Source organism: Protopterus annectens, chromosome 9.part0, assembly GCF_019279795.1.
Source record: "Protopterus annectens isolate FY-2018-M chromosome 9.part0, PAN1.0, whole genome shotgun sequence".
NCBI classification, from domain to species: domain Eukaryota; kingdom Metazoa; phylum Chordata; order Ceratodontiformes; family Protopteridae; genus Protopterus; species Protopterus annectens.
In genome coordinates this window covers 611,786,021-611,807,953 of record NC_056743.1, presented here as the reverse complement: position 1 = coordinate 611,807,953, position 21,933 = coordinate 611,786,021, and the positions used below count along the sequence as shown (strand labels likewise).

The window sequence follows — 21,933 nt, the reverse complement described above, 5'->3', positions numbered from 1 at the left end:
ACTCTGACCCTTCAGACTGGAGACCTTTGTTTCATGCCTACTCGATTGGTTATGAGCTCTAGGCAGGTCATCTACATTGTGCAGAGAAAATATGGGAACTACAGTAACAGAATGAGCTATCTTCTAAAATACACTTTGTGTATTTACTTGGGTAATGGGATACTGGTTTCTATATTTGAGAATGTAAACTACTATAACTGTTTTAGTAAGAATGTTGTTTTTCTACAGACAAGCTGTGACTTACTAAGTGTGGCCATAATTACTGAATGTAGTAATCCCTAAACCTCTCTGCAGTCAATTAAGAAATTACATTTCATTAACTTTACCGTAACACAATAACAAAAGTCTGAATATTTTATTCTTACAGAGAATTCATCAAACTCAAAAGGTACAACATCATTAGTAGCAGGTCTTCCGCTGGTCATTATGAGTGGAAACCTAGCTATCTGGCTTCTTTCCCAAATAAAGTATGCATACAATAGATAACTGTTGGTTACCAAAATTTGACACATGGTTAATTGTAGGTAGACTTCTTGGTTTTATTATATAACAGTCTCTCTATTCAAGTACAACATTTTCAACAACCTTGGGTCAGTTTAACACATCTAATTTGTTAAATGTGTAGGCAAAGCCTTTTTTTGAAATTATCAATATATAGCATTTCTATCATTTTACTTTTAGTACATTGAATCTTAAAATCTAGCAATGATTTAAGCATATGTTTTATACTGCAGAGCTGAGAGCTTACCATTTTGTTAGGAGAAAATGTCCTGCTATTAAACTCTCAACTTTCTGTCTTGATAGCATGAGCTTGAGCTAATAATGCATTCTTTACTTTCTCATAGGGCTACTACAAAAGATTTTAAAAGTTTCTCAGTAAGCAGATGTGAAAGAATTCTCTGGCCATATCCCTCCTGGTTTGAATACCACTCAAAGGACATAAGGTATGCTTTAATGTATTCTAATATAGTCAGTTTCTTTTATGAGGAAATGTTTTTGCAATTGTTAGAGCTTTAGCAATGGACACCATATGATTAACTGATGTGGCTATTGTTGGCAAAAGCTGCTTGACTGTGATAACCTTGGCATTTAAGTGGGAACAATATGTGTGCAATTTGTTCAATAAGGCTCACAGTGCGTACAATAGGACTGGCCAGTTAACACAACACAGGGATGCTTTCTTTACAGTTGGGGGTAATTTCATGAAACAGTTTGAATCCATGCAGGCAATGAAACTGTAAATGTCACAACATTTATCATAAAAGGTACATCATGCAAGCTCCACCAGTAGGATGAATTAATGTACTAAGGTCCAAAGATTAATAGAAATATGCCATTTTATTTAATGACAAGCCAAAATGCAATAGTGCACTCTCATTATTGCACACTGACAAATGTAACAAAATAACTTTCTAGACAAAAGAAAAACATGCATAGTAACCTTTTTTCTAAAGTCACAGAATCCTACAAACATGGTTAGCAGTTATTTTCAAAACAGACCTAGAATTTCTGTTGGCATTGGCAAAAAATATGAATTTTGTACAAGGCATAAAGTACAAGTTATTTCCGGGTAAATTATCTTCTCTTTAGCCTCCTCTGGATTAATTTCATTAGGAAATTGTCCAGGGTTTCTCACAAATCATCCACACCATCACTTCCTTTATTGCAGTACACCATCCAAAACTGATCCAGACCAGTTCAGAACTGATGTTTTGGGTACCTAATCTTATCCAAGAAAGGACAACTTATCTGGTTTAGTAAGGCTGCGGTCCTGTCTTCTATACACCATTTAATTACATAATTAGTTATATTAACCGAACTGTACAAGAATCTTCACTGTCCATCCTTACTTATGTAAGCTCAAACTAACCATACCTTTGCATCTAAACTTACCCCTACACATTACCGTCAAAGAACACCTTCCTAACAATATCACTCTTTAGACAAAATGTGTCTGGCGATACTTTTTTTTTTTTTAATTAATCTTTTATGTTGTGCCAATTCTAAGTAAGGGCATGGATTCTAGGTCCAAAGAGGTCATTATCCCACTGTACTTCACCCTTATCAAAACAATCATAGACTACAATGCTCCTTTTGGTATGTACCTGACCAGGCATATGCAGCAACTAGAGTGAACTCAGAGGTTCCTTACAAAAAGAATACAAGGCATAACAAAGCAGACTTATGCAAAGCGCATCTTAAAGCCCTTTCCCTCTATTCAGTCTCCTATAGATTGCTGAGGGGTGATCTATACCTGGCTTACAAGGCATCTGTAAACCCCACACTTATGAATCCCATATATATATTCATAAGAAAAAGAGTACCAGAGATACAGGGTCTAGGGTCTTGAATTTTGTCTCTGACATAAACAGAACATATGGAGAAACAGATATGTGTCCCAGAGACTGCTTGTCCTATGGAACAGGCCTCCCATCCATATGAAGCCAAGTTCATCTATTACCCAGTTTAAGCACAAGTTAGACCTGTGAATGAGGAATAGGAATTTTACAATGGGCCTGGCACCCATGCCCCTTACGGACAGATGTAGCTTATAAATGCCTGACTGTTAATATCCTATTTGGATAGAGGACATCATTATTCTTTTGGGAAAACTTGGATAGGCTTAGGAAGCCCCCCCCCCAGGCCATTAGCAGAGTAACAATCTATGAATCTTTTAAAAATGGGGAACATTTCTTTTACTTTTGCGACTGACACAGTATTAAGCATTTGTTTGACTGCCTGAAGTATGTACTGACATGCAAAAACTGATTTAATGATTCTCAGTGTTTCTACCTCCCCATCAAAAAAGCATCAGTTTTTGGACTCATACAGATGAGCTATATGACCTAGACAACTCATAAGCAGTCAGTCAAAGTCTGTGGTTGACAGTACACTGGAAGGGTTGGAGGGATAGTGTCCAGCTGTGCAATTTTGTATTCTTGTTTTGCTGTTTATTTAGCCATTGTAATGGGACATGATTTGTCACTAAGTTAAAGGTTTTACCTAATCGGTAATTAAACAAATAAAAGGCTCAGTTCACAGCCAAAGATTTCCTGTTGATGGATGAATGTCTAATTTTTCCACATTGCTCATCCTTTTACTAAAGTCATGCATACTGAGCTCATCACTTGAATATGATGTGAAATACTACTCCCAAGCTTACTACTGATGCGATAATATATAGCAAATGTCTTTGTCAAGCCAGGAGTCACTAATACTGGCTTTGAATATAGCAGTCTTTTCAGTACACTAAATTATCTAAGAGCCTCAACATTGTTCTTTGATGCATTCCATTTCATGACATCTGTTAAGAGACAGACAATAGTTGCAAAATTAAGTTAAAATTTCCTATAGTACTCAACTTTTCAAGAAAAAAACATCACTTATCTTTTAGTGGAAGATATAAGCCATCTTTTATGACACCTGGTTTTATTCCAGTTGTGGTCCTACTTCTCCCTTCCTGTAAGATCTCCCAGATACCTGGCCATTACCATTTCTCATTTACTTTTTCTTTGTATTCGCAGTGAAGCCTGCCTCTCATTGATTCTAACACAACCTGCATTGTTTGATATGTGAGACTGACAGTCCACTGAATTAATCAACAAGTCATCTATGCATGAGGCTGCAGTAATTTATCTGAGTCTTTTTAAAAGGGGGCTAGAGATCTGTGGACTAAATGGTCAGAGTGAAATTGATCATCGGGGGAGATAAAGATAATCAGAGGGGAACCGACAATAACCTTTAGCAAGATGGGTATTGTTAAGCAATTTCCTTTTCCTCAGGGCAAAAGATAGGTATCAAACCTTGAAATTTCACCCCAGGGATCACTCCAGTGGCTTTACTTGATAGAGGCACTGGGAACTAAAATCGTGCTGCACAATGTCAGGGCACTTCTATGGGCTAGGCTTGTAAAGGCTCCAGGGCCATTAGCCTAGTACACACCTATGAACCTATAAAATGCTATTCAGTTTTCTAAATTTGTTACAGTAAGTGATAGTCCCAGCAGGTTTAGTAACTAACTAGCACTATATGACTTCTGTCTTAACTCTATGACTATTCGATTGCTCATAAATTCAACATGCTTTGAATTTATTTTTTCCTAACTGCCTTCATGACTGTGGTAGTCAATATGGTTCCAGACTAACCTTCAGATGTTATCTCTGTGTTATGCTTTGTTAGTCAATTTCTCTCTCCCTTCTTTATTTTTCAATAGAAATATCAATAGAAATGTGAAAACATCTAAATACAAGGAAAACTACAATGCATTCACATCTTCCTGCTTTGCTAAACTTTGAATCTCTATATACAAGTGAAACTACATTGTATCTATGTACCACTGCTTTGTTAAACTATATTATTTGTTGTTATGTAACTGATGTCTCTTTCTTTGTACCATATCTATGTAACTTTTTTGTACTGTTATTGTGGAGCTTTTCTCCCCGGACCTCTGCTGAAAATGGGTATCTGCCCAATTGGACTTTCCTGGCAAAGAAATGTCAAATAAATAAAATAAATAAAAATAAATACATTTTATTTTTCTGCTTATGTACTAGTGACAAAGACTGTTTTGAGTGTACTTCAGAACAAACTTCTGTAATTTTCTGTACGAATTTCAGTTAACTTTCCAAATCTTTCCATTACTTTAATACAGTTATGTGAACTATTTGTTTTTTCTCTTTCCTTGTTGTCTTACCTTGATTCACTGCATTTTGCCTTTCAGTAACTCCAAACAGCCCTTGATACTTGGTCAGAAATGTGTTCTCCATGGAAGCCCAAAAACGAATACTAATACCCGATGCCCGGGTTAGACTCTCTAAGTCTTATTCCAAACTTACTGTTGCACCTATTGGACTTTCTTCATGAACTCATTTACTATGAGCATATGTACATGATCAGCTTTGGATGATCCTGTAACTTAACGTAATACTCTATCACACTTTCAAAAGATACAGTTTTTCCTTCTTTTTCTTCCATAATCTCAGTACTGATGTCAAGCATACTTCTGAGATTCTTGCTACTCTAGTCCAAACTATGTAAATCCAGTTGAAGCTTGTGTTACCACTCTTATCACAAACAGTAGGTAAAGAAACAAGTGTTCCCTGTTCTAACCATCTGCATCACATACCTTTCCTAACATGCATTTCAGTGTTCTGTTGAGCCTCTGCTATACCATCAGCCCATGTGTGTAGTACAGTGATGTTTTTTGAATGCTTAACCTTAAAGTATACATTCATATATACATATACATATTTCAGTCATGGGAAATAATGTGTTCTAGCCTGCCAATATAGCAAAACAGTCATTCCAGTAACATGTGTCTTAGTTGTTCTTAAACATAGCTAGACAAGTTATTGCTGTAATATAATTTGTTAGTCTGTTCCAGGCATCAGCAACAATCTCTGAGAATGATTTAGTACATCTTTCATTCATATATAATTTCATGTATATGTTGTATAATGAGCCCCCTACTCTGTAATACCACCAGACATTCCCAGAAGTAGTTGTCTATAAATGCCCTATATAACTGAAGTCTCCTGTTAATTTTATATATGAGACACTGCACAAGTGCAGATATTTTAATCTTTCATAATAACTTAAACTTTCACATCATGGTATGCTCAAAATTAATATTCCTCTGTTTCTTCATTTGTGAGGTGATATCTACCTTCATATATGCCCTAGGAATCAGTTTGATGCCATTTTATTTTCTGACTGATTGATGGCTTTTTGTTTCATACTTTATCTTAGTGGTTTATGATACTCTGGGTGAGCTTCTGTTAGGCAGCCTTGGGTCTGTAGCCTTGATTCACCAGAAAAACTCCAAGCTGATCTATAACGGTATCACTAAAAAATCCTTGTCTAAACACAGTGGAGAGCTACTGGGAATCACAGATGGGATTTTCCATCACAGAATCTGTGCCATTCAGTGTAGAGAAATATATAATTTGACTAATGCACAGAGAGTTGGAATAAGTGTATTTGAAACATGATCTAAGCACCAGAAAACTTCCATGGGTTCCCTATTTTCTCAGCTTGATCAGAGCCCTCTTCTTCATCTGAACTCATTAATACTTAACCAATCCACTCAAATTAATTTCACCATGTCACCTGAACTCAGTAATACTTAGCCAATCTTCTCAAATCAGTTGTACCATGTGATATATCTTTAATTGTCATTTAAAGGGTGACACTATTAACTTTACAAAATAATAACTTGACACCATGTTAGGCTTCATTCCAGCCTGAGTGCCTTTCACCAGCTCTAGACTTTACATTTAAAATCGTGCTTTCTGATATGATTGCCAGGGGGCAGCCACCTAGTAGTGTGAGCACTGGCTTTAGATGATTGTTACTGTACTCCAAAGTGCACAAAATAGAAAAAGCGGTTGTTGATGGAAGGGTGGATCACTTTCATACTTTAAAGAATAAGCTTTTCTGTTAATCTGACATCAAAAGTATACATACACTTTCTTGGATATAGTTAAACAGTACACTACAAAAGAATATATATTCCAGTATGTATATCTAGCTGTATGTTAGTTTAAACTATTCATACTTTATTTGTTTTAGCTGAACTAATTAGGTGTATCTTTTATTTAAATTTACATTCTTGTACCTAATGTCTTTATTTTGGCAGAATATAGTCACAGTGACCAACACACCAATATAAATAAATAAAGAACCAGGAAAAAGCTCTGGGCTTTTGATGTCTAAAACCAATATTTTTTGTTATTCTTTGTTTCAGGCAAATCCCCCGACAGCCCTGGACCCCAAGTTCCAGGACCTCATAATATGGATTATTCACATCAATTCCGTGAGCTGGACCTTACTAGCCCATCTAAGATTTATTGGCTTCAACATGCATTTTCCTTCCCATGACAGATAAAACAGCCGAGTATCTTAGAACACTGTTTTCAGAAAAAGGAGACTATATTATGCAAACTCATTTTCAAATAGAGACTCGGATACTTAGCCTACTGCTTGGCATTCATTTGTAATGCAAATCTGAAACAATCTATGAAGGGAAGAAAAACATTGAATTAGCAGGGCAGATAAACTATATTCTTTAAAACTAAGGATAGCTGTGTTCTGTTCACCAGTGGCTTAATATGGATCATTAATTTTACAGTCATTACATCATGTAGTCATTTGCATCCTTTTTTTCCAGCTGTACGCTTTCTATTAAACATTTCTCTTCAATACCTTACAGCGAGGAGACAGGAAATAATTTCACTAAAGTGTGTTGAGGGACAGACTCTTCACATTAAGGTAGATAGTTTTATTGCTCTTCTTTTTGGTACCTAGTATACAGTAATGTGGCTTTGAGTTTTATACATGTGAGGCTGAGAGATGTTAAACTACAGAATAATCATCTAGCACAATACCTGTACTCCATGCAGTGTAAACAAGAATTTTTATATCTGTTATTTGGGGAATGTTATGACTGAGAACAGTGAAAAATGTTCCAACAGCAGTATGTTGTAGATGTAAAAAAGAAATACCTTGAATGTTTTAGGGTTCTGACTGGAAATTAATAATTCATCACTATCAAAGGACATCAGATAAGAAATAATACCAACAGGTGCAAATATAGCTTAAATTCCCTTTCTTGTGAGGAAGAAATGTGAAGGCTAGACACAGAAGTGGTTAGTGTAAATTAAAAGGATATCTTATTTCCTACAGCTATTAACATGTCTATCAGAGGAAAATATGTTATCATTCAAAGAAATTGTTCCATCTAGAAAAACTATATAACAATCCCACAATATATGAGACAGTGGAATTTGTTTTTGAAACTTATGAATGAATGTGATTCTGAAAGTGAAGGAACTATAAGATTTTTCATATTACATTTCCATTAGACTGTCTCCTTTATAGCTATCTCTTTATGAATACTTTGTTACTCTGACAAACAGAATTCTCATAATTCAGCATTTAGTTTTTTTTTTTGTTATTCCAGATCACACTTGTAAAATTTATAGTGTTCTCTAACTTTACTCAGTTGAAGATATCCTGTATGATAAACAAAAAATGATTTATAGAACAATTGGTTTGTTAATGAATTTATTAATTCTATAACATGATATACTATAATGTAATGGAGAGTGGATAATGGAAATTGTTTTTTAATTTGCATTCTGTTTTATATTTCAGAAGGGGAAAGAATCATCATATTTTATTCTTTTCAGCTTCAGTATATTTTGGGTATGGCCAGTATCCACGTGCTTCTTTTACTGTCAGGAGGTAACCTAACTGTGGATGTTTTCAGGTATACCAGTTGCTTATAATTAATTGTGTTTTAAGAGAAGCACTACCTAATTTTAAGTTTCTTTCTACAGTACTCCATTTTTGTCTGTCTTTCTTGTACCGTCATCATATTTTCATGAAGCAAGGCATGACCTGGCCTGAGTCTCAGGGGTACTGTCGAACCAATTACACAGACCTAGTAACAATCCAGACTAAGATGCAGATGAAGCTTATTATTAACATGATAACTGGTACAGATATCCCTGCTGCATGGATTGGCTTATATCGAAAAAACAGTACTGACCTTCTACATTGGTCCAATGGAGATCAGTTCATGTACTCACAATGGGACCTTAAACACCCTGGTCAGGAAACCAACATGTGTACTACCATATCATCAGTGTGGCCATCAGTGTGGCAGAACATGGATTGCAACAAATCACTTTATTTAGTCTGCTTTCAAGGTAGGAATTTAAAGATCCTTATCAGCCTCATCAAAGGAATCTCTCTAAAGGTATATCAGTACCATGACTCAAAGCATGCATTATTAAATCCTGAAAATAATTTCTGAAAATAGAATTTAAAAAAGTAAAAGACAACAAAGTATATATTTTTTTATAAAATGCCTTTCTTTCTGTTACTACTTCATACTTTGTGTATTCATTAGATGGTATTCTTAAGAGAACTTGGTAGAATGGCAAAAACTAATGTGTCCTTGCAAGGAACTGTTCACCGATGAATTCCTGATGTCCTTCAAGGATGCATCTGCAGTCATCACATATGGGTTGTCCTGCCTCAGGCAGCCCTTCGGTCGGCCGGATTCCAAAGTCTGGGTCCGGCGTCGGCTGATGTCACCCCTTCCCCGACATCAGAGCGCCTGGGGTATAAAAGCGTCAGCCGACGCCATCTTCCTCAGTCTTTCTTGCCACATGGTGCCCGAAGCAGAAGCAGTTCGCAAGTGCCGGTCGGCCAGCTCCTGTAAATTCGCTATCCGAAGACTTCAAAAGCTAAGTACCCCGTTGGGGACTCTTTCTTGCCTCAGCCGATGTCAGAAAAAGTTAATAATTGTTTAACTTGTGGGAAACAAATACCTCATAAGGATTTCCACTCTTATTGTCTGCCTTGCTTAGGCCCAGACCACGACGTCTCGGCCTGTTCTGCCTGCACTTCCTTCAACCGACGCACTCTTAGACGTCGGTCAGAGTTCGCAGAAGAGTTTTTTGGGGATAGTTTTGCTTACAAAATGCCGTCGGAAACCCCGACATCACATTTAATTAAGAAACGGAAAGACAAGGACCGACACATGCAGGCCGCGGTTTCGACTGAAACCGCGATTAGGCCTACCGCGAGTGTCTTGGTCTCGGCTGATACCGAGTCCTTGGAACTTCTGAACCCTGAAATTTTACAACCAACAGCCTCGGCCCCGGAGGCTCCTACCGAGTCGGTTACAGAATTGCCTTCCGAAACTGGTGTATTGGAATCTTCCGACACCATACCTTTAGACAAAGCTACACCAGCACGTGGTGCAGCCAGGCCTCCTGCATCCATGTCTATTAAGGCCTTCACCAGGGCTAAAGCTGCAAAACACTCTAAAGCCATGCCTCCCAGAGTTATTCCTCAGGGACCTTCTTCTAGTTCACAGATTCTAACTTTAGCAGAGGACCTTATTTCCTTAATTAGGGGCTCTCAGCCTCATCTGGACAGGGGCTCCCAACCCCCTCTAGACAAAAGGCCCAGGGTGGATCCTCCTGATCCCCTTTCCTCAGAGGAGGCCTCTGTTGCCTCGGATCACTCAGACTACCAGGAGGAGGCTTATTCGGCCTACGAGGATTCGGATGCAGAGGAATCTATTCCCTCGGCCTCCCCTCCTGAAGAGCTTTCCTTTGGGGAGACCCTTCACTCTATGAGAGAGCATTTCAAATGGCAGGGTCAGGAATATTCTGATTCCAGGAAAAGACTAAGAACTTTTCTCCATTTACCTCAGCATAGACCTTTGGCTATTCCTCCTGTTTTAAATGTGATTGATGATGTATACTCTGACTCTAGTATGACCCCTGACACTCTGCCTCCGGCCCCTGTTAAGCCCGATAGGTATTACAGAGTCCCGGACACACATAATTTTCTTTATAAGGCCCACTCTGCTGACCCTGAAACTATTTCACAGGGCCCCAAAGGGGTTGCAGCTGTTACTACTAAGAACCCACTCCCTTCTGCAAAGGAGTCCAGGGCATTAGAGAGATGGGGTAAAAAAGTGTATACTTCTGCCACTCTTGCTATGAGGGCATTAAATTGTCAATTTCACATGATACAGTATCAAGAGTATTTGTTACAAGAAATGCATAAGAAATTGTCTTCTTCTGAACCCCTTGACCATAAATCCCTTCAGGATCTGGTACATAACTCCCAGCAGGTTAGCAACCACTTCTTGCAGTGTGGTTATGATGCATTGGAAGCTTCATGTAGGTCAGCAATGACAGGTGTTGTCATACGCAGGCATGCTTGGCTGAAGGAACAATCTCTGCCAGAACATGTTAAAGCTAAGCTTTTGGATGCTCCACTGGAAAAGCAAAGTTATTTGGTTCCACTGCTCAAGACGTCCTAAAGAAATTTGAGGAAAAGGCAAAATCTGTACAAACAGTTAAGGATTTTCTTCAAGTCCAACCGCCTAGATTCAGCAAAAACTGGCCTTCCAAGAATTGGTCCTTTCCGGACACAGAAAGATTTCAAAGGGTTAGGAACAGGCGTGCCAGGGGTAGAGGGCAAGCTAGGGGCTCCTACAGAGGCCGTCAATGGCAACCTCCAATCCAGACAGGCAGTTCAGGACCTGCAACTGCTGCACAAGGACAAACTCAATGACTTTGCTTTGACTCCAGCAACCAGGGCTCAATTAGAAGCACCTTTGGGTGGAAAGCTTTCTTTATTCTCAAGAAATTGGCACAACATTACAAAAGACAAATGGACACTCCAAATAATAGACAACGGATACAGGTTCCATTTCCACACATTGCCAAAAAGAAAAGGCATGCCAGGTCTGCCACCAAATCAAAGGGCAAAGGCTTTGAAACAAATCTCAAAATTACTACAAATGAAAGCCATAGAAAAAGTTCCTATTTCAGAACAAGGCCAAGGATTTTACTCCAGGCTATTCCTTGTTCCAAGAAAAGAGCATCAATGGAGACCAATTCTCGACTTGTCCGCACTGAATACTTATCTCATTGTGCCAAAATTCAAAATGCTGACTCTACAGCAACTCCTTCCCATGCTGGGCAAGGGGTCTTGGCTGGTTACTCTAGACCTCAAGGAGGCATACCTGCATGTCCCTATCAGACAAAGTTGCAGAAGATACCTCAGATTTCTTGCAGGGTCAGAGCATTATCAATTCTCAGCATTGCACTTTGGCTTATCTACTGTACCCAGAGTATTCACGAAATGTCTGGCATCAGTAATAGCACACTGCAGACTCCAGGGGATTCAAATCTACCCATATCTGGACGACTGCCTTATACAAGCGGACAACCAACAAACTTTGATAAAGGACTTAAATTATGCCATCAATCTTCTACAGGCCTTGGGATATACAGTCAACATGCACAAATCAAGATTTGTTCCATCCCAAAGAATAACCTTTCTGGGTGCGGATCTAGATACAACCACCCAAATGGCTTATCTCACAGAAGAAAAGCAAAGTCAACTACCGGATTGCTTCAAGAATCTGACAAGACAAACCCAGCTGACTGCAAGGAAAATCCTGCAGGCCCTGGGTTACATGGCATCCTGTATTCTTTTGATTCCACAAGCAAGGCTACATATGAGAAAGCTACAGTGGTACCTAAGGAGTTTATGGACTCAGCACAGTCACAGTTTGGAAACGTTAATCCCACTCATTCCATGTCTTCACAAGGAATTTCTGTGGTGGGCTCAGGCCAGCCAGTCCAACAGAGGGTTGCCCTTCACAAAGCCAAAAACCTCCCAAACTATTACAACAGACACTTCAGACCTAGGTTGGGGAGCACACATGGAGGGCAGAGGTATCCAAGGACAGTGGTCACGAAAGGAGCTACGCATGCACATAAATCAAAAAGAAATGCTAGCAGTGATACATGCAATCGAGGCCTTCAAAATCTTTCTGCATCAAGGCCACCTACTAATAAGGACAGACAACACCACAGTTATGTGGTACATAAACAAGCAAGGGGGTACCCATTCCTACCCTCTTTGCAGACTGGCAATGAATCTATGGGATCTTTCCTTGAAACTCAATATACAGCTACAAGCTCAGTTTGTGCCAGGGAAAGACAATACACTGGCGGACAGCTTAAGCAGAAATATCATGGATGCACACGAATGGATGCTGCACTCAGACATCTTCCAACAGATAACACAATCTTGGGGGAGTCCGGACATAGATCTATTTGCATCCCCCCACAATCATCAACTGAAGAAATTCTGCTCAAGGACATACCACCCACAAGCATGGAAAGTGGACGCCCTCTCTTTCAGCTGGAGAAATCTGACAGTGTATGCATTTCCTCCTATCCCATTAATGACCAAGGTGTTACTAAAGATCAGGTCCGAGCAGCCAAAAGTGATTCTGATAGCTCCAGACTGGCCAAGACAGCACTGGTACCCACTGCTAAGGAGCATGTCACGTACGAAACCATGGCCTCTGCCTCTATGGCCACTTCTACTGACATAGCACAGATACAAAACTCTACATTCCAAACTGAAAACATTGCAACTAACAGCGTGGAGAATACCTTGACTCCTCCTCAGGATAAGCTATCCCAGAGAGTGAAGGATATTATTATGGAAGCTTGCCGTCCTTGCACAAGAAAGGCATATTCAGCAAAATGGAAAAGATTTCTCATCTGGAACACCACAAAGGGCCTAGATGCAACAGTGATGAACATGGCACATATCCTGGAATATTTGGCAGAAATGTTCCACAATGGTCTGTCTTACTCTTCTATTAAGATTCATGCTTCAGCAATTTCAGCAGACTACAATACTGATCCACCTGTCTTTTCTCATCCTCTCCTAAGACAGTTTCTAAGAGGAATCAAAAACATCAAACCTCCTCGGAAACCACCTCTTCCTGCTTGGGACCTTAACTTCGTGTTGGAAAAACTAACACTGCCTCCATTTGAACCAGCAGCATCTGCAGATGTACAGTACCTTTCATGGAAGACTGCCTTCCTTCTGGCAATAACCTCAGCAAGAAGGGTTTCGGAATTGCAGGCCCTGATGGCAGTGCAGCCATTCATTATTTTTCACCAGGACAGAGTTTCATTAAGAACTAATCCTACTTTTATGCCAAAGGTGGTATCCAGGGTTTCATTGAATCAAGCCATTCACTTACCTACCTTCTTCCCAAATCCACAGAACAAAGGGGAGAAACTGCTGCACACCCTGGACATTCACAGACAGTTGCGCTACTACTTGGACAGAACTAAAGGTTTCAGAAAAGCTGACCAGCTGCTAGTAGCATATGCTGCTGGTACTCAAGGAAAAGCAATTTCCAAACAGACTATTTCAAAATGGATAGGAAATTGCATTCGTTTTTGTTATTCATTTCATGGAAAGACTGAAGCAGCTAACATTAGACCTCATTCTACGAGAGCCACAGCCACCTCCACAGCCTTCTTAAGAGGGGTGGCTACAAAGGACATTTTAGAAGCTGCCACATGGAGCTCCGTGCATACTTTTGCCAAGCATTACAATTTACCTTTATATTCCAGATCCAGAGCAGGCTTTGCTACGGCTGTCCTGCAGGGTATCCTAGCTACACCATCCTTTTCCTAGTTCCTCCACCCCCAGATTGGCTATGGTATTCTACCCATATGTGATGACTGCAGATGCATCCTTGAAGGACATAGTACAGTTTTGTACCTACCACAAATGTAGATGTCCGATAGGTATGCATCTGCAGTCAGGTTTACCCACCCTCCTTCCCCTCTGTGGTATTCCTAGGGTGCTTACCTCTCTATTAGCTAGCTGGGGGGATCTATTATGGTGTATTTGTTTTTATATATATATATATATATATATATATATATATATACTTTTTTGCAAATGTTTGGATTTTTTATTGCATTTCTCCAAATTTAGCCTTCCTAGAGGGCACCTGGCATCTGGGGCAAGAAAAACTGAGGAAGATGGCGTCGGCTGATGCTTTTATACCCCAGGCGCTCTGACGTCGGGGAAGGGGCGACATCAGCCGACGCCGGACCCAGACTTTGGAATCCGGCCGACCGAAGGGCTGCCTGAGGCAGGACAACCCATATGTGATGACTGCAGATGCATACCTATCGGACATCTACATTTATGGTAGGTACAAAACTGTACTTTTTATACTCCATAAAGTTTTAACTTTCATAGAGGAGATAGCTGAAAGCAGAGTGGTTATTAGGTGACAAATACTCATTTAAATTTGCAAATTAAGGCCATTCTGGGTTAATGAGGTATCTGGACGGCTGAGCTATCATTCTCAGGGAAGTGTTCAGTACCCACTATGGGTAATAGATGGGTGTCATACTACACTACATTGTCTGGCCATTTTACATAGGTATGCAGCCAATAATGTGCTTAACTAGCACTTCATTGTTCTTGTGGACCATTATTTGTACTTACCCTTTTACTCCTCAGTATTCTTCCATAATGTATCTATCATATATATGTATGTATATATATATATATATATATATATATATATATATATATATATATATATATAAGCAATGAATGTTTGGAAACCCTAAAATGATCAAACCAAAAGGTTTGTAGGAAAGACTGATTTATTTTCCCCAAAAGGTTTTTAAACTCTGCAATCATAATCAGCCACAATTAAGAATTTTCAGTTCTAACAGCCAATATCAACCTTTTATGTATTTTTTTTTTCTTTTTTACTTTCTTAATTTTAGTTCTATGTGGAGTGCTAAAAAATGTAGTAAAAATTCAAGAGAATAGCGTTCAAAATGAAGCTGAACCAGATGTTTTTGAAGATGTTGGAATCTCAGTTGTGGTTAATACTTGCAAGTAATTTTATGAGGATCAACTGTCCCTATTTTATGGGAAACCTTCAATTTTGACTGAAAGATTTCTGCTGTCCCTCTTCAACTTACATTTTTTAACAAGTTCTGAGTTAATATCATCAGCAGGTACAAGTATCCCTAATGTGCAGCCCTTTTCCCATAATTAGTTTTGCTTTGTCCCTAATTCTGAACGTTCACAGTTGGGAGCTATTATTTTTGACACAGTATTTATTATGCCAGAGTATTTTATATATTTTGGATAGATACACTCTGGTTATCTCGCCATTCAATTTATGATTATTTAGAAAATGAAGAATGGAAGGTAAGTCTTTTTCAGGATATCGAACATCAAATCAAATTGAAAGATTAAAAACTGTCCACTTTGAACTATAAGTCAGTTTTTTCATACTTATACGATAGTAAGACAGTATATTGTCTGTATTTATAGCTTTGGCCTGTTATATCATATACATAATTCATTCATGCATGAGGTAGTAATTAGTTTCTGGTACCAGGGGAGAACATATTACTGTCCTTTTTCCTTTCCTCAAGACCATGCTAAGGTTTCTTTAAATAAGGGAACCTTATTTCTAAGATCTCAAGCGGTAATTAAACATGACAGTATTTAGCATGTGGATATCTGTTTGCAGGATTCACTTTATATCCTCGCAATACTGAAATATTGAAATTCAGTATTTCGAGGGTATAAAGTCAAAACCTAAAAAGAACGAAAACTCAGAAGCACAAAATTCAAAATCTTGCACACCAGAGATTTTGAATTAGCACTTCTACTCCACACACACACACACACACACACACACACACACACACACACACACACACACACACACGCACACGCACACGCACACACACACACACACACACACACACACACACACACACACACACAAACACACAAGCTCTTTACTACCTAAAAATAAAGGAGGAAGCCCCCCTGCCCCCCCATGTATAGGTCTGTGCCACCCACATACCCCCACTTAAATATTCTAACTCTGAGATTGCACTATATACAAACACACACAAAACACCACCACACAAGCTACATTCTCTTCGCACAAACACATCACAGCAACAAAACACACTAACACACACCATAGCCCCTACCCAAAACCCTTAACACATAAACACTTTCCTGAATCCACAACCACAGCGAAACACCAGAAGCACTAATTCATAATCTCCAGTGTGCGAGGTTTTGAATTTCGCACTTCTGAGCTTTCGTTCTTTTCAGAATTCCACTATCAATTTTTGTTGAAAAAAACTTACATCCACTTCTAGATGAATGTGACACAGTCCTAAAAGATACTAAGTCCTTATCTAAACTGCTTGATAAAGTATCTACTTTGTCTAATGATTATTTGTTTGTTACACTTGACATAGAATCACTATTTACAGTGATTCCCAATGACTGGGGAGTAGAGAATGTCAGAGCTTTTTTAAATGACAGGAGATGTTTTAGTAATGAGAAAGTGAATTTGCTCTATACATCACTTGAGCTTGTACTTGAGAATAATGCTTTTGTATTTGAGAATGAGTTCTTCTTACAGAAGGTTGGTGTGGTTATGGGCACTTACTGTGCCAATAGCTATGCCAACCTTGCATTAGTGCAATGGGAGAAATCCTGTCTGTTACATAACAATGCTTATGAAGAGAACATAGCTTGGTATGTACGTTTTGTGGATGATATGTTTTTACTTTGGCTTGGCTCATCAGAACTGTTGAATGAGGTTATCAACTACTTGCATGGCACTACTGGTTTCTTAAAATTTACCTGTAATATTCTGCTGTAGAACTGGAATTCTTAGATGTTAAGATCAGTAAAGGAGACCTTAATAATATGTAAACTAGTGTCTACAGAAAACCCACTAGGAAGAACAACGTCCTGCACAAAAATAGCATGCATCCCAAGTATGTTACCCGGAATGTTCTAAAAGGGCAGATTTATAGAGTAATGAGATTGCACAATGATAACACTCAGTTGGGTTTAGTACTTGACTCTCTCAAGCATGACTTTTTAGACAGAGGCTACAAAGAGGCAGAAATTGACTCTCAAATTAATGCTGCATGGGATGAAAGGGAAGGGAAATGTATAGCCTATTTTGGCAACTGTACTCCACCTGATGCTCCACAAGCAACTGTAGCTGTGAAAGATATGTTTAGAGTCTCTCTACCTAACTGTAGTTACATCAGTAAATATTGTGAGGTCATTAAACATAACTGAAATATCCTACACACAATAGATGAATTGAAAGGGACTATAGACAGCACACCACATTTTGCATTTAAAAACAATAAGTCCTTGAAGAAACATTTGTTCTATAAATCACAACTCTGTATAAAAGGGCCTCAGTCTACCAGGTATGGGACTTTTTTCCTGTAGATCTTGTTCAGCCTGTAAGTATATACTTATGGGCTCAACCTACATACAACCTCATGTTAATTTTAAAATGAAACTTGATTTTTATGCTGACTGCAAAACTCCAAATATTGTTTATTTTGTAAACTGCCAGGTCTGTCATGCCTTCTATATAGGCAAAACGAACAGACCACTGAAGGACAGGATTCTTGAACACTATAGGGACATTAGGAACCAGAAAGATACAAATGCCTTAGCACAACACATTGGTTTACATGGCTCAGAACACACCTTTAAGTTCTTTGTACTTCAGGTTTTGGATGTTAGTATTAGAGGAGGTGATATATCTAATAAAACAGAAAGGGCTGAATAGAAATGGATCTTGCTCTTGAATGCAGAGAAACTCCCTGGTTTAAATGGCATCTCTAGCCTTAAACCATTCTTGAAAGCATGCCTGCTTAAACATTAATGTTATTTTTAAACAAAGATTTTAAACTAAGATTTTATTTGTACTGTTTCCCTTCTATTTATAACAATTGTTGCAATGCTTGTATGTGTGTACCTTTTAGTTAAGTTATCAGATTTGGATATGATAGCTGATTAGTCTTGCTTTTTTTTTAAACTCTTAATGTCATTCTACTTGTTTATTAGTCTGAAGAAGTGATAGCGTTATCGCAAAAGTGCTCACTTTAATTACTTTCTTTTATGTTCAATAAATAGAGTTTTTGCCTAGCTGTGTTGGTTCGGTACTTGTTTTTTACTTTAGGTTTACACAGTTTTCTTGTACCGCACCTTTCAGCTGTTCCTGTGTATTTTTACTTTTTGTGGACAATAATCAGTGTAATATTACCTGCTCCCTCTTTAATGCCCCAGTATCAAGAACAAAATCAACCATATCAATACTTTTTCTAGACAGCATAATCTTGACTTCATATCTGTTACAGAAACATGGCTGAAAACTGACACCCCTTGTTTTCCCCACCTCATACCAAACTATTTATACCTAGAAGATTACAGATAGGCAATAAACATGGAGGTGCACTAATTCTCTTCAAAGACAACCTTAACCCCACCATTGTTGCACAAGCTGACAGGAAATCAAAATTTGATATTAACGGTATCCTTTTAAAATTTCCAACAAACAACCCCAAACCCCTTGTTATATCCAGTGCATATCCCTCTCTATCAGCCTCACTACCACAATTCAATATCATCATCCAACAAATATATGCTAGCACTCCCAAAAACTGCAACCTAATCTGTCTTGCAGAATTCAACCATAATTACATAGAACCAAAAGCCATTTATATGTCAGAAGTCATGGCCAGGTTAAGTCTTACCCATATCAACTCTGTCTCCACTAGGTATGTTTATTGGACTGAAAGTTTAGTCTAGTGGAGACAGAGTTGATATGGGTAAGAGCAGGTAATATTACACTGATTATTGTCCACAAAAAGTAAAAATACATTTCCCTTAGTACAAAAGATACTTCAGTGACATGACTTGGTATCTAACAGACTCAAACACCTCCTCAAATTATAGGATGAACCATGACACACTTGAAAATGCAGCCCTCCTCAGATTCCTAAGCCAAATATATCTCACTAGGCAACCTAGGCAGAAAGTGGTGGGAGGTTGCTATAATGGTTAAGGTGGTTATATTACAGACACAAAGTACAAGGTTTGATTCTCACATGGGGTAATTGGCTAGGCTTAAAATGGCCCTCAAGGGCAGTTAGCCTAGTACTAATCTATGAACCTATGAACCAAACATAAAAACAAACACTATTAAAACAAACAATTTTCACTTTTAGTGAAACCTCAAAAATTCTGTAGAGAAATTAACCTGTTTACTAGTCGAAAAACTCAGCACAACACCACTCCTCTGAACCTCTATAACACCAGCATAAACAATCATGTGTTGATTTCCTCAATGAGCTCAGCAACCTGCCTCACATCAACATAAACCTACCACCTATACAGTCACCCTCCCCCCCCCTTTACATTCCACTATTCTATTTCGAAAAGATTAGAATCTAAGAGACAGAAACGCAAATAAACCAGATTCAAATAGATACATCACCAGGCTCAGAAAATCTAATACATTGCTCCATTTACTTTTGTAAAAAACTTCACCTCTCACCCTCTCACTCATATATACAAGCTTGGCTTAACTAATAAGATTATGTCTCAGAAATATAAAACAGCTATAAGCACTCCTATTCCCAAACTATCCTAGCCAACTGGTGATTCACAGTACTGTCGTATCTCGATAATTCCCACTTAAGGTAAAATACTAGAAAAAGTTATATACTACAAAATTACTGCTTATTTACATCTACAACTTCTGCTGTCCAGAAACAACATGAATTCTGGTTTGGGCACAGCACCATGACAGTTCTCTACCTCCTCACAGATAACACCTGATCTGACATGGACAAAGGCAGACTTACAGGAGCTGTCTTCACTGACCTCATAAAAACCTTTGATCTCATTGACCATAACTTACTATCTGACAAACTAACTGAAGTAGACATTAGTGACAATGCAAAATTTTGCTACTAATAGAGCCTTCAAGGTGAAAGTGGGCACCAGCACCTCTGAAACAGTATCTCTTATGAACATAGTCCCCCATGAATCCACATTAGCCCTGTTAATATTTTTCATTTTATTCACAAACTCCCATCTGATCACCCTCAGATGACATGGTCATCTATAGGTCAAACAAATCCCACTCTATTATTCAAACTCAATTCCAAGATGACCTCCAAATCCTCAGCCAATGGCTAGTGGCTCACAAATGTATATTCAATTCCTCAAAAGTAAAAGCAATGTTATTTTGAACCAACCAAGTATAGCCAAATCCACCAGCTTCCTTAATATTAAAGGTGTTAACAATGCCACAATAGATACCACCACATCCTTCAAATACCCTGCATTTAACTAGACCAATCTTTTACTTTTCAATTGCACATTCAAAATGGATGCAAAAAGATCAACACACTACTGTTTTTGCTGAACAAGCTATCACCTTTTCTGTCCAGGTCAGCCAAAGCTGCCATAAGCAAATGACTACTCTTATCTCAACTTGAATATGGACTAACCACAATAGCAGTAGCCTAAAAGAAAATTGCTACCAATTTGAAAACCATCTTCAAAAAGACCTGCCAGTTTATTACACATTCCCATTAAAAAGCACTGTTAACAAACTATCGCCAAAGCCAAATGGCTACCAATACATTTGGCAGCTAACCTCCTACTAGGATCACTAATTCACAAAGCCCGTTCTCTTGTGTCATCTTCTCCTCTCCCTTATAAACTCTTCATCAAAAAACCCACATGTAATCTCAGGTATATCTCTCAGTCTCTACTCACCCTACTAGCCCTGAAAACTAAATTTCATTGCACTGACCATGCATTCTCCATCCTGGCATCTAAAATATGGGACTCCATTCCTCTCTCAATCAGAGAAATCCAAAAGTAATCAGACTTCTAACAGCAACTCATACCTCTTACCTCTTCACCCAAACTGCAGCTGCAGTCACACAGGTCACATTACATAAACAATACAGCTCCCTCACACCCCTTTATCCCTATTTCCTCCTTTCTTACCTCATCTTGTCATCCCCTCACTTACTCCATCTCATTCATCCTACATCCCCTCTTACATTTCTCACACTTCCTCTCATTTCTACTGCTTTTCCCTTTGAATGCCTCTCTTGCCATTTCTCTGTGTTCTCCCCATGGTATAATTTTTTGCAATTAATCATATTCACCTCTTCTATTGACTTCATACCTCTCAATTTAATAATAATGTGTCATCCCTGGAGCACGAGCTATCTCATTCATCATGGCTACATCTTATCCAAAAGCTCTACTAAGTATGATTCCATTTTTTCATAATGTTTTGACACTGTAAACTACTTCTTGAACTAAATGTGGTAGCATATTCTTGCATCTTTAAATATGTATATGTTTTTAGCAAATCCTTGTATCAGTAAATATGTTTTTTTTCTTTCTTATGTGATCCTGTTCACCCAGGCTGTTCCTGCAAATGGCCCATTGAGATCAGTGCACTGTTCTGGTAAACACATAAACAAATAAAAATAAATCCCCTCCACATAATCATAACATATTTTTGAAGGATTCTCCAAATGAAGTTTCTGCAATTTTGTTTTGTGGAACACTTTCATTACAGATACACTGTGTTAGTTTTGCATTTCTTGAGATTATACCTGTTTTAAATAACCATTTTCATTCCTGAAACACTAGTTCATT

The 21,933-nt window shown here is 38.4% G+C and overlaps 1 protein-coding gene across 1 annotated transcript in view; it reads left to right on the top strand.

Moving 5' to 3' along the window:
• The first annotated feature begins 856 nt into the window (after positions 1-856).
• LOC122810548 (macrophage mannose receptor 1-like) overlaps positions 857-21,933 on the top strand; it is a 195,771-nt gene continuing 174,694 nt past the window's right edge. Inside the window, exons 1-3 of the mRNA XM_044082130.1 lie at positions 857-944; positions 8,155-8,244; positions 8,340-8,711. Of these exons, the coding sequence (XP_043938065.1) occupies positions 8,208-8,244; positions 8,340-8,711 (409 nt within the window). The 5' untranslated portion in view covers positions 857-944; positions 8,155-8,207. The remainder of the gene's footprint in view (positions 945-8,154; positions 8,245-8,339; positions 8,712-21,933) is intronic.